At 44.4% G+C, this 13,982-nt stretch overlaps 1 protein-coding gene across 3 annotated transcripts in view; it reads right to left on the bottom strand.

The window, feature by feature from the left end:
- Positions 1-13,982, bottom strand: part of LOC308295207 (uncharacterized protein) — a 36,412-nt gene that overhangs the window by 22,326 nt on the left and 104 nt on the right. For all 3 annotated transcript variants that reach the window (XM_080738206.1, XM_080738207.1, XM_080738208.1), the window contains exons 2-13: positions 13,105-13,244; positions 12,611-12,707; positions 11,385-11,547; positions 8,003-8,187; positions 7,038-7,157; positions 6,649-6,765; positions 6,436-6,546; positions 4,911-5,124; positions 3,690-4,104; positions 1,688-1,800; positions 941-1,113; positions 90-209 (exon numbers count right to left, since the gene is read on the bottom strand). In XM_080738206.1, the coding sequence (XP_080594332.1) occupies positions 90-209; positions 941-1,113; positions 1,688-1,800; positions 3,690-4,104; positions 4,911-5,124; positions 6,436-6,546; positions 6,649-6,765; positions 7,038-7,157; positions 8,003-8,187; positions 11,385-11,547; positions 12,611-12,707; positions 13,105-13,244 (1,968 nt within the window). The remainder of the gene's footprint in view (positions 1-89; positions 210-940; positions 1,114-1,687; positions 1,801-3,689; positions 4,105-4,910; positions 5,125-6,435; positions 6,547-6,648; positions 6,766-7,037; positions 7,158-8,002; positions 8,188-11,384; positions 11,548-12,610; positions 12,708-13,104; positions 13,245-13,982) is intronic.

Below are 13,982 nucleotides of genomic sequence, written 5' to 3'. Positions count from 1 at the left end.
CCTGAAATGTTTAACTTAATACCTGAGTAAAATAAGTCTAACATTGTATGCCCAAAACTGTCCACTCTGACTGTGTTATGTTGCCTTACTTGCTCTTTGAGGTTGGAGTACTGGATGAGGACGGGGAATATACGGATGTAAGGTCTCACTGTGGAGTAATAGTTCACCATGGTGATGGCATTCTCCTCCGTACCCATCTCCAGAAACGCCTTGGGTGGGAAAAAACAAAGGGACCAGATAAAAGAAACACAAATGTAAACCATTTCCCCCCATAGTTTGCTTTCCTGAACTCTTTTACTGCCATCTATGATGTTTATAGTCTGCTCTCGGCCATCAAAATGGCTTACCTTTTTTTGAAAAAGAATAATTCATTATTTCCGCCATTATTTTTTATGTGCGCTGAAGATAACAGACTAGCGTTACTGGTGCGGCTTCTGCTGCAGACACCTGCGCCACCACTCATCTGCTCAGACAGGTTCTTGCGCGGAAAAGAACGAACGCTCGGTATGGCCGCGGGGCCGCGTGAAAAAAAAAAAGAGTAAAGTAAACTACTTATATCTAGACTTTTAAACAATTAAATCGATTACTCATCACACTCCCATTTCTGCTAAGCAATAAGCTAGAGGCTTCAACTAGTAGGGCTTATTCACACAACGATTTTATTTTTATTTTGTCTTGTCTTGTCTTGTCTTGTCTTTGTCTTTATGATGTATTGTTTTGTCTTTTTCTATTTTGTTTCTTCATATGTTTTTTTTTTTAAATGTGCAAATAAACTAAACTAAACTAAACTAAACTAGGGTTAAATGGAACTGGGGGAGTGGGAGAACACATCTGCTACACTTGCTACTACAACTTTCAGGCGGAAACATTTGACAATTGTGTCAGTGAACTGTCTGTCTCAAGAGGCTAAACAATACCTACAGTAAACTGGTTGTTTTACCTGATTCTTTCGCTTGAGTGTAAGGATCTTGGTGACCTTGCCAAAGGGCTGCGCCAGGGCTTTGATCTCCGTCTCCGAGGCATCGTTGGGCAGCTCACTGATGAGTAGGACACGAGACGGAGGGGCCTCCTCCACCCGCAGCTTCTTACTGGCACCGTCGTTGGAGGTCCCATCTGCAAGCAGTGCTATCATCACACATCACTAGCATCAGCAGCATTCAATAAGACCGGAACTCCATGTTGGTTTAGTTGGTTTATATTCTGTTGCATGACGGTGTTGCTTGTCCAGAACGGATTTTCTCACAATAACTCACATTGTGACCTTGTAGGCTACATTTAAAACTGTGTGTAAACGAGACAGATTGTGTGTGTGTGTGTGTGTGTGTGTGTGTGTGTGTGCGTGCGTGCGTGCGTGCGTGCGTGAGATTGAGCAGTTGTCTCTAGCATAGACAAACGTTACAGGGTAACCGTTTCAGGGTAGCGTGACACAAATGCTGCAGGTTTTTATATCAATCTATCACTAACAATCTGTCAATTGCACAATAGTCATGTATACAAGATATTCAAGAGACAGAATCAAGTTTTTTTATGTTAAGAGAAATTCCATATTTGTCTCTCTTTTTTTAAAAGAAAAATCGGGACCCCCTGCAGTATCCCCGCAGACCCCGTTGAAACGATAATAACGATCACCCATGCTTGCTCCAGCTGCAACTCAACTGGCATAGTGACGGTCAGCGACAGTACTTACCACCATCATCCTCGAACTCACAGTCATCTTCCTGTGCATCATCTTCATCTTCACCCTTCCATGGATCAAACTCCTCCGTCTCACACTCCATGGTCAGGTTAGAGTCCATGTTGCTGCGCACGGACACGCACACACGCGCACACGCACACACACACACACACACACACACACACACACACACACACACACACACACACACACACACACACACACACACACACACACACACACACACAGAGTATCTTGCAGTGAGTAGTGGAAAAGGTACTCAGTTACAAGTAAAAGTCCGGAATTCAAAATTGACTCCAAGTAAAAGTACAAAGGTATTGGTATAAAAATGTAATCAAAGTACCAAAAGTAAAAAGTACTCAATGTATGGAATATCCCATTTCACACGTTTTCAAGAGTATAAAATGTATGCAAATCTATTGAAAATAGCAGATCTAAAAAGCTCACAATGCGTAGCGTGATGCATTGTGACCTTGTACAGCGGCTAGTTTCAAATGGCCAAGATACTTTATATATGGTGCTGCAAGTGGTTAATGTATGTTTTGTAATAATAATGAAAATCTAAAAAGTAACACTATTGGATATAACTCAAGTAAAGTACAAATATCTCAACATTTTCCTCCTATTTTCTCAGAATTGAGTCCTTATGCCTCTCTCTCTCTCACACACACATTTTAAATACTTTATTTGGTTCCACAAATTACATTTCATAAACAAGGAAACAAATATATCAGGGTTAATCAATACTGAGCACTTATGGGTACACATAGCACCTCCTTCTCCACACTGCTAAGACGCCAATAATAGCTGAGACAGAGCAGTACTTTACTACTTGTTGGGCTCTTGTCTTTGTCAAGCCAGCAATCTGCAGGCCTCTCGTGGTGCATTTATGTACATGTCCAAGGCTTCCGAAAATCAGTACACTATATCTACAAGTGTATCCTAGGCTGGTGATGGTCTCAAGTAGTGGTTGGTATTTCACATACGGTACTTATCTTGGAATGCTTGGTCCCTGTACAGGTCAAAGACACAGCCTACCTCTAGCATTAGCACCTCCTTGTGGATGGTGTCAACAAATACTCCTTACCTGCCAAACTACAACCTCCAAGGACCCCCGGAGCTCCAGGGACCCCCAGGTCCCTGGGGGACCCCCAGGTGTAAAAAAATGTCCGTCCGTGAGTCACGTCACACGTCACACTTTTGCCCTGCTCATATCTCCACAACCGTTGCCCCCATCCATGCCACATTTTGCACACACACTCCTTACCTGCCAAACTACAACCTCCAAGGACCCCCGGATCTACAGGGTCCCTGGGGGACCCCCAGATGTAAAAAATGACCAAATGTGCAAAAATGACCAAATGACCAGTGACCACCCCAACGGGGCTGCTCACGGGGAATTCCCGGGGACCACCGACTCCTGGTGCTCCAGAACGGATGCAAAAGTGGTGGCGCCCCCAGTGGAGGACCCCCTACACTGCAGCTCACATAAAATGCCGTAACTCCGGCTAGGAGCGACCGGGGGAGCCGGGGCCGGTACCTATTCGTCCGCCTCGGCGGCGCGGAGACCCCACCCTTCATTTCTCACATGGCCCTCTTCTAGCGCCACCATGAGGCCGATTCTTGCAAAACACATTTTTGGACACTGCTCCTAAAATTTTTGCCCTAAAATCACGCAAATCGGTACCCAGTATGTCTACACTCATCCCATCAACATGAATCTGTCCCATATAGCGCCACCTTCAGGCCGATTTTTAAAAACACATTTTTGGACACTGCTCCTACAGATTTTGCCCTAAAATCACGAAAATCACTACACAGTATGTCTACACTCATGTCATCAACATGGATCAGGAAGATTTTGGAAAAACACATTTTTGCCCTATTTGTGGAGATAAGCGACCTACGGTCGCTTCTCTCCCAATTAGGGAGTCTTACTGGTATTAGGGATAAGAGAAAAGACACACACACACACACACACACACACACACACCTGTAACGGTCCCTCCCATTGGGGCGGTTCTTCCTGCCTCCGCCTGTCGACTGGGCGGAGCCTTCAGCTGAGCGGCGAGATGACTCCGCCCCCACGGCAGCAGTGGTCGCCGCCTTCCGTCCACTTCTTGTCCTGTGCTTCTGCTGATTGGCTGCGGTGGGGGGCGTGGCCACATCCACGCTGTTTGACTCCTCCCCCTCGTCACTACAGGGGCGTGCCTTCCTGCCTCCACCTGTTGACTGGGCGGAGCCTCCAGCTGAGCGGTGAGATGACTCCGCCTCCACGGCAGCAGTGGTCGCCGCCTCCCTTCCATTCATGGGCTTCTCGTTCCTGTGCTGCTGATGATTGGCTGCGGTGGGGGGTGTGGCCACATCCTTGCTTTTTGACTCCTCCCCCTCGTCTCTCCACAGCCAAGCTGCAGGGGGAAGCCGTGATGAGACAAAGGGGCGGGGTTCAACCACCAACCAATAGGACAACAGGCAGCAGTAAGTTCTCCCACCTCTCGCGGAACCGCCCACTTCGCGCAAAGCATTGTGGGAAATGGAATTCTTATTTTGATATGGATCCGATAAGGAACCGATAAGGATAAGGAACCGGCAAGGAATATTCCTTAACTATGTGGACGTGGCCTAAGGAACTTTTGACTAGTTCTAATTACTAGTTCAGTGCCTACTTTTTGTAAGACTACATGTTTCTATTGTATTGTGCTGTGTTATGTTTTGTATTGTATTATGTATTGTTATGTTTTTGTGGACCCCAGGAAGAGTAGCTGCTACTTTGGTGGCAGCTAATGGGGATCCGTATGAATAAAGTATGAATAAAGAACAGAGATTTATCGAGCATAGACACAATCTTCTAGTGTTGGGCTGGTGGGGAGTGTTAATTTAATGCCCCGGATATTTATAGTCTTTGCTGGAGAGAGATGGGCGTGCCATGTGGGGTGTAGCGCTTACAACCAAGCCAAAGCTACCCTACCAGTCAAAGGTTTGGACACAGAGTCTCAAACACAATGAATAGAAGCTGTGTCCAAACTTTAGACTGGTAGGTTATGCATGTTACCACCGAGCAGCCATGCTAAATGTCTCCCTTCACCACAGATCGTTCCCCTTTAGCAGACTGGCTGCTGTTTTTCTAATCTCCGATAATAAGACCCACCATCCGCTTTGCATACATGAGCAATTCAAAATACAAATTAGGAAGAATTTAAAGAGCGGGATGTACCTGGGTAATTAACACGCTGGGAGCTGGAGTCTTTGCTGACGGCTGCAGCAACTGGAGGCTTGATGATGGGCTTCCCGTCACCGGACGGCAGGTCCGGCCGTGTGTAGTCTCGACTCTTGTCGTTGTTGTATTGGACTTCTAGGTTGTCCAGCGTTGTGGAGAAATGAATGCGCAGCGTGCAGCACGATTTGTAGATGTTCTGACCGTCCAGGGTCTTGGGGAGAGGGGAGGAAATATACAGATACTTGTCTCAGAGGGAAATGTAATAGTTTGTTTTTTGACAAGATGTCAGTCACAACATTGATAAATTGGTGGTCTCTGAAACCGGCATTGAACCCAAAGAACTGGCTCTAGTCCCAACCAGAGCATTGAACTGGCTCTAGCCCCAGCTAAAGCATTGGTCTGGCTCTAGCTCCAACCAGAGCATGTGAGCGGAGTGGAGTGGGAGCGGCGCGCAGAGTGGAGCGGGGCATTTTTTAACTGAGTTTGAGCGAACAAGTTATAAAATGGGTTTGAGCGGCAGAAGAGAGAGGACTTTTTCCCAGCTCCTTGGAGCGCCGACCGTCCTCCGCTCCAAGCTGATCCTGTTGGGGACGCGCACCACATGTCTAGAGATGAACCTCGCACACGCTGCACAGCACAGCAGACAAATAATTTGCAGCGCATGTTAGTGTTGTAAAAAATATCGATTTATCGATGGTAACGAGTATCGACATTTTTTCAAAATATCGGATCGAAGTTAGAAATCCAGTATCGTGACAAGCCTAGCGCATGTCCTTGATCAAGATGTCACTCAAATGTCATCCACACAATTCTTTTTATAAATACCTTGTGTCAGTTAAGTTACATCACACCAGCCAGTCAAAGGATACGATTTGAAATGCAAGTAAGACGGATTTTGGCTGAATGAACCATACCAATTCTGAGTCGCCCCCCTCTCTCGAATCCAATGATTAATCAATAACCAACAGGATTTAATATTGCTCATCTTATTAAAAAAGACAATGCCTACATAAAAGTAAACTTAGAGAGAGAAGGGTTAGAGAACCCAACAACGAAACTTCACTACTATTTTCAAAAATAATATTTACTCCGTTTAGTATTTGTCAGTTTTTTTATTCATTTTATTCTTTTCTTTTTCTTTCTAATTATTATGTTTTTGTTGAGCCGAGGCTCGCGGCTCATGTTACCGCAGGCAGTAGGCTCTTTGTGTTGGGAACGCTTGTGGCAAAGGAGGAAGTGGTTCAGACACGCGGCAAAATACTTTTTATTTTGGCTGTTGACTCTGATCGGCGAACCTGAGCGGAGCGAGAGATGCGCAAATCACGGTGAGCGAAGGACCGGAGCAGCACGGTGGCCGACCAGAGCGAATAGCGAGCGGGACAACAGCCCTCTGGAGCACGGAGCGGCATTTCTCCTGGCTCCACTCCGCTCATGTGCTCTGGCCCAAACAACACAAGACTGAACTGGAAAGACACCAAATTAAATGAGGTTGCATTGGTAGCCAGGGTGAAATGGGTCTTACCAGTTTGGACTGTCGGGCACTGACTGGATCGCTGTACTGGAGCAGGGCTTGGAACTGCTTGTTCTGGGTGAAGGTGATTATTTTCATGACTGTGCCAAATTTGGAAAAAACCTGGGAACAAAAAGGATAACAAAAGAGCCAGCGGCAGAGTTAACTGGAAGGAGCCACCTGTCGACTTTGTGCCATAGAGCTCAAAAATGAGGACATTGTTACCTGATGCAGTTTGTCCAGTGTGACGGGTTGTGACATGTTGTCAATCATGATGCGGAGCACGGGGCTGGGAGCTACTGCCAGGGCCTCAGACACCGCCTGCAGCGCCGCCTGGGCTCGCTGGGGAGGACACAGACAAGCTCAACTTTATACGTTGTCCTACGACAGTGTTACGAAGTGAATATAGCCAATCTACAAGCTTACGACATGGCTCTGAAAGATGCAGCCCCATCTATAATAGGGTCTGTGTAGGCTGACGTAGAATCCCACACATCTTTGCTCACATTATGTTCTACAATACTTTGAAATGTTTAACTGAGTCTCTTTTAGTAAAATAAGTCAAACGTTGTATGCCCAAAACCGTCCATTCTAGCTGTGTTGTGTTGCCTTACTTGCTCTTTGAGGTTAGAGTACTGGAGGATGACGGGGATGTTACGGACGAGAGGTTTCACAGTGGTGTAATGGTTCATCAAGGTGACGGCCGCCTCCTTTGTACCCATCTCCAGAAACGCCTTGGGCGGGAGAAAACAAACGAGATGAAAGAAGCGAGGCGTTAAAGCCAAAAATCCCAAGACGGAAATGTATTTTGTCCCAATATGTGACTTACCACCATCCCCCCCTCCCGACTACTCCTGTCCTAAACAGGGATAAAAGTTGGTGTAAGAGCTGTTGCTGTTGTGCTTGAAAAGCGTATTTTTACCGTTGCTGCCATTTAACAGCTTTCTGTTGCACACACAACAGAAACAGGCTCCTGGTTCTCACAGCTTCTGACACCAGGACCTGAATATCTTTCCCGTGTCCAGCCAAGCCCACCTCCATTTGTTTTTGACTACATGTGCGGTCAATGACAGTCACGTACACGCCTTCCTTCACAACCAACCCGATCCATGATTTAATTTGTCGCTAACTGAACCGGTACCACAAGTGGGTAATATTAAGAGAGAATGAGGTGGAGAAACCTCCACCTACTGCCATGAAAACCACAATCATGATACCGTTGCCGTCGCATTGGTCCCAAATGAAACACCACCCCGAAGTATTTGCATTAGCATCTGTATGGATAACTTTTGTGAGTGACAAATAGATCCCCTGATTTGCAAACATAACAAGTGTTTTGTTGTATTTTAATGCAACAGAACGTAAGCAACCGTCTATTGTCAATTACTGCTGCCTTCCTCTTATTCAATATTCACGCTACTAGTAAGGCAAAATGGAACTGGGGGAGTGGAAGAGCACATCTGCTATACTGGCTACTACAACTTTCAGGCGGAAACATTTAAGTCAACTGCCGTTCTCAAGAGACAATACCTACGTAAACCGATAGTCTTTCGGAGAGTTTTTTGTCTTGTTGTCTTACCCGATTCTTTCCCTTGAGTGTAACGATTTTGAAGACCTTTCCAAAGGGCTGCCCCAGGGCTTTGATCTCCGTCTCCGAGGTGTCGTTGGGCAGCTCACTGATGAGTAGGAAACGAGACGGAGGGGCCTTCTCCACCCGCAGCTTTTTACTGGCACCGTCGTTGGAGGTTGCATCTGCAGTGCCGCCTGTAAGACGTCTTAGCGTGTTACCGTTGTAAACCAAGAGTCTTCAACAGGGGGTCCGGGACCACTCCCCTAGGGGGTCCTCACTCAGAGTTACTACAGGGGGTCCTCCAAATCTTAGTGTGATAGGATGTTTTTTCTCCTATTTTCTATTAACCACTTGAACCCTAGAGTCCATATTCTGAGAACTTTAACCAAAAATAGCAAATCTACAAGCTCACAACACATCGCACTGCGAGGCGTTGTGAGCTTGTAGATTGGCTATTTTTGGCAAAGAGGGGAAAAAGAGCAGACTAAGTACATAGTGACAGCTCAAGTTTATTAATTATTAACGGTTCAAGTGGTAAAATATCTGAAAACACAAATTGACATGAATCCAAAATACACTGATGATTGTGCTGTCAAACAATGAAACTATATGGAATCTATGAGAAGGTTGTGGGGGTCCCTGCTTCATCTCTCTCTCAACTAAGGGGTCCTTGCCATGAAAACATTGAAGACCCCTGTTGTAAACAATAGCCAGTGCTCTACCGTGGGCATATGGAACAGACAATAAAGTAAGACCAACTGATACACAAGGAGAACTCTCAGAGTTGCCTCATATCTATTACAGTATATAGAGTTTGATTCTGCCAATGCTTTTCAATGGGATGGGAGCATTTTGTTCCCCGAGGAGGAAGTAACATTCATCTGCAGTGTTGTTTTTAGAAACACCTCTGGTCTGTTGGAACTGCAATGCCCACAATCCAATAGAGCATATTGTGAAGGGAGATTTTGGTATCTGCACATTTCCAAAGTGACAATTTAAGGACTTTTTAATACCTCTAAAACAGGGGTGCCCACACTTTTTTGACTTGAGAGTTACTTTTAGAATGACCAGCTCAACGTGATCTACCCATCCCAAAAAATGTAGGCTTTGGAATATTGGCGCTGGCATTACACACACATGGAATGGGAAATAGTGGGGGGGAAAGTCTTCATTCCATTCTGTATGGAAGTGGTAGATTTTCGGGTTCTTTGCAATGCTTTGTTTTCGTAGCATTGCAAAGAACCCCTCAATTTGCCTACTTTAGAAGCCATGAAGGGAGATGGCAGGCCCTTCTTGATGTCAATCAATTCACCTTAATTGACAGATGTCAAAAAGGGGTTTTATTTTAATTATATATGTTTAGGGGCATGTCATGTGGTCTACCTGCACAGCCTTTGTGATCTACTGGTAGATCACGATCTACCTTTTGGGCTCCCCTGCTCTAAAATGACAAATTAAACATTGGCCAAACTGTCAAATATTAGAGGCGGAAATTGTGAAAATAGCCGATCTACACGCTCATTGCGAGGCGTTGTGAGCATGTAGATCTGCTGTTTTCACAATAGAACCGTGTTATACAAAAAGTAATTCCTCAACTCTTAGTGAGAGACAGAGTGGGGGGTCCCCAGTTAAAATGTGATTATTTTGGGGGATGCGCCCTGAAAAGGTCGAGAGAACCACTGTTCTAGTCCAGTGTTTCCCTACCTGGGGGCCTGGATGCTCCTCCGATGTTTACCTGAGTTCTGCTGCAGTGAGACATATTGGGAGCTGCCTGAGGGGTGCATCTCTTCATTCTGACATGTCTCCTTTCCGACAGACACTAACCCTATCTCTTACCCTAACCCTAACCTTAAAGGACCTACACCATGAATTTTCACTTTTTCTATTTTAAAACCTTTTTTTGGGGTCCCACTGGCACCTTCTATCCTCACAAAGTCCTATTTCTGTACATTGTGTCTTTCTCTGGTTTTGGGAAGACAGAGATGAAAAGCTTTCCACGGGTTCTCAGAACAGTGCTGTTCTGAGAGTTGACGCATGTGACGTCACACGCGTTTCCCGTTTTTTTTTCAGAGTAAAAAAAAAATTTTTTTTTCAAAACTTTTTTTTTTCAAAACTTTTTTTTTCAAAAAACTTTTTTTTCAAAAAAAAAATTTTTCAAAAAACTTTTTTTTCAAAAACTTTTTTTCAAAACACTTTTTTTCAAAACACTTTTTTTTTCAAAAACTTTTTTTTTTCAAAAACTTTTTTTTTTTCAAAAAACTTCTTTTTTTCCAAAAAACTTCTTTTTTTTCTGGAAAAACCCCACTAGATGCGCCCCTGAGCAAACAGAGGCCGTTTTGGTATTGCAGCTGGAGAGCCTCATTATAGTAGAGCTAGAACAAACAAAAAGAATGGTCAGAGTGTTTGTTGAGGGTTAAAACCTGTCTAAGACTCAATTTTGAGCATATATTTATACAAAAAATATAGTTTTAAAAGCATGGTGTAGGCCCTTTAACCTCTATGGAAGTGTTGCCACTCCGACAATACGAAGTGTGGCGACATGTCGGAATGGAGAGAGCCCCCCCTGCCTGAGGACCCTCCCCATGTGGGGGGATGCAATGAGACATGCTGGTAGCCGCCTGGAGCGGATAACTGGCATCAGGCTTCACCATTGTATGTTGTACGCTGCAGTTGACTGGTCTTCTTTGTCATCTCGCAGGCAATCTGGGAACCCATCGTCAAAGAAGAAAGGGCGACACCTATCGGTCGGCCTCTGCGTTCTCTGAGGCTGTTCTTGAGAGACTATCTCGCAGGTTACAACATTGGCATAATTTTGTCTATAAAGCGATACTTGGTGAGCTCCCCTCTTACATCTCTTCCAAATTCGAATTGGTCAGGAATGGGCTAAATCTCAGATCAAATCCATGGCTACGCTGTAAAGTACCTGCATTCACATCTGAGGGAGGCAAAAAATGCCTCTCTTTCTTTGGTCCCTGGTCGTCGTGGAATGACCTTCAGACCAGACTCACATTGGCCGAGCTAATTCTTCTGAGAAGCTTTAAGAGAATCACTTTAGATAGATATATAAACACTTGCATTTGCTCGGATGTTTACTAGTTTCTCAGTAGTTTTTTTTTTTTTCGTTTTTTTGGGTACAGGTTGCACACTGAGTGTGTAGTTCTACCCGATGTATGTGAACTAGCTTTCATATTGTCTAAATGTGTATCACCTTGGAGATTTAGGAATTTGTGGTGTATCATGGATGTTCTATTTTTGTTGCTGGTGTCTTGTATGGTATGTGCAGCAAAGATTAATTTTTATTTCTGCCTCTTGGCCAGTTCCCGCTTGTAAAAGAGACTGTGTCTCAATGTGTTTTTACTGGTTAAATAAAGGTTAAATAAAGGCTGCATACCAGCAGGGAGGGTGGTGAGACAGGTTTGGGGGGTCTGTGTAGAAAGGTCCTTGTAGAAGGGTCCTTGTAGAACGGGGAGGGTCCTCGGGATGATACTCTGAGGACCCTCCCCATGTGGGGGGGTGCCGGGGCCATCGGTACCCATCAGGGACTCTCCTCCAGTCTACAACAATAAACACATGGATTATGTTATCATTCAATATGATAATGAATCAGAACCATCTAGAATATTAAACACATTATATTATTACATCTAATAATGAATCAGAATAATCTAGAATATTAAACAGAAATTACACATACAAGTAACTACAACTAGAGAATGTTCGAGCGTTTGTTCAGTAACAATGTTAAATAGCTCTGTGTTGTGATAGTAATCATTGCTATAGAGTACTTTGTTCATTAACAGTGTTAAATAGCTCTGTGTTGTGATAGTAATCATTGCTATAGTGTTTGTTCAAACACTCTATCCACGAGTTTCCTACGCCCCATAGTGCATTGAGCAGACGTCTGCACCGATCTTCCGCCGCCGATTTACAAGCTCACAACGGGTTGCATCTGCGACGTGACGTGAGCTTGTATGTCTGCTGTTAAACCCGGAAGTTTGGTCCTGATAGTCTCCAGTAAACTCCCACGGAAACTTGTGGATAGCAGGGGTTCTCAAACGTTTTGATCTCACGACCCCATATTATTAGCAAACTTTTTTTGGCGATCCCATCACCTATCGCCCCACCCCCGTTGCACATACTTGTCCCCCGTGTACAAGTTGCCTTCCTCCTCAGTTGGGAGCGACGACTGCACTTTTTTTTTTTAATGATAAATAAAATATATATTTTTTGGTTGCCAATACGCGACACCAACGGCACCTTCCAGGTACCCCACTTTGGGTCGCGACCCATAGTTTGAGAACCGCTGCTCTATAGCAATGATGACAATCTGCAGACTTTTTACACTGAGGAAGACTGGCAACAGTCGAAACATTGGTTAAATAAATTATTTGCATGAAGAGCTGTGCGGCCCCTTTCTTTTCATTCATTGTTGTTGGCGTGGTCAGCACCTCACTAACTTAGGTGTGCGCTCCTCCTTTTGTGCTTTCTTGACTTTTTACACTAACACGCATCTGAACAGATTAATAGAATTTATAGCAATCGTAATTTCACAATATGAAACGAACACCAGACGGGTAATCAGTTACATAATAAGTTAGACAGGTTTGAGGAACTGACCGCTTGAGAAGGTCTGCGGACATCTTCATCAGTGGTCTTCCAAAACTTGAGGGGCTTGTCATCTACATCATCACTGGTCACTGGTCGTTTGGGGGCTCTGTAACCGGCGGTCAAAACGTTTAAGTGTCAAATCACAAAAGGTTGTAGAGCAGAAACAAGAGCTTTAATCAGACCTAAATACGTGAGCCTGTGACGCTGCTACTGACCGTGACCTTAGCTTGATAGCTTCACCCTCTGACTGTTGCAGAAAATACTGTCACTGTCAATGTTTTCATTTACAGCTTTCTATCGTTTTAGCGATATGTATTTCTACACACATTAAGCCAGCGGTTTCTTTATATTTATAAGTCACATCTGCCCATGAAGGATTGAGAGAAAGCTGTAAATGAAAACATTTTAAGACTCAACTTTTATTTTCTCAGATTACAATCTAAAATATTTACCCTTGTTGTAAAAAAAACTAAGTTGTCTTTTAACCCACTGGGTAACAGTACCTGGGAGTGTTGTTGTCATGGTAACTGTTGTCCTCTCCTCCCACCCGGTACATGATCCTCTGCAAGAACAGATTGGGAACCCACGCAGAGGTTGTCTTCTCTTCAGGAGAACAAACAGCACTTCTGTCTCCTGAGGTTGTCTAGAAACAAAAACAATAAAGATATCTTATTGTTGTTGAGCATTATTCTTCTCGGTCTAGTCCAGTGATTTTCCAACATTTGAAATGTTTTGTAACACCTTGTGAGCTTGTAGATCTGCTATTTTCAATAGTTTGAGTCCCGGGAAGACTGCACGTAAGAATGTTTTGAAGTGTGAACCAGTTTAGAGGTCAGTCATGCAGTTGGGTCCAGTAGACCAGTGCTGTTTGTGTTGAAGATGACCAACAGACTAGAGCCAGACCCATGACAGACTTTTCATGATATTATCTGTAAACATGCAGCTGATGTGTGATGATGGCATTAATAGGCAAACAACTTGAATGTGACGTGTTGAATGTATGTTGGCTATTTGCCCAATTCTTTTTTTGAGCGGTGGTCACAACGCTCCTATACGTGGCCGTGTGTGTGGGTCTGTCTGTCTGTCTGTCTGTCTGTCTGTCTGTCTGTCTGTATGCGTGTCTTTATGTAGCCTACAGTACCTTTTGTGACCACACATGTTAAGGGAGGGGCGCTGTTGTTCAGGCCAGGCCAGACACCCACACACACACACACACACACACACACACACACACACACACACACACACAATATATATATTATTTGTTTTGCTGTTGCGCAGCCTCCACGACCACCGCTCAGTTCACACGGGTGTGATTTTTTTAATACAGCTTAAATAAAGCTTAAGTTAAACGCAGAATAAGGGACGCTAGGGTACACTA

Source organism: Nannobrachium achirus, assembly GCF_963921795.1.
Source record: "Nannobrachium achirus genome assembly, chromosome: 2".
Classification (NCBI taxonomy): domain Eukaryota; kingdom Metazoa; phylum Chordata; class Actinopteri; order Myctophiformes; family Myctophidae; genus Nannobrachium; species Nannobrachium achirus.
The sequence above is the reverse complement of the archived record's forward strand: the minus strand, read 5'-3'. Positions and strand labels throughout refer to the sequence as shown.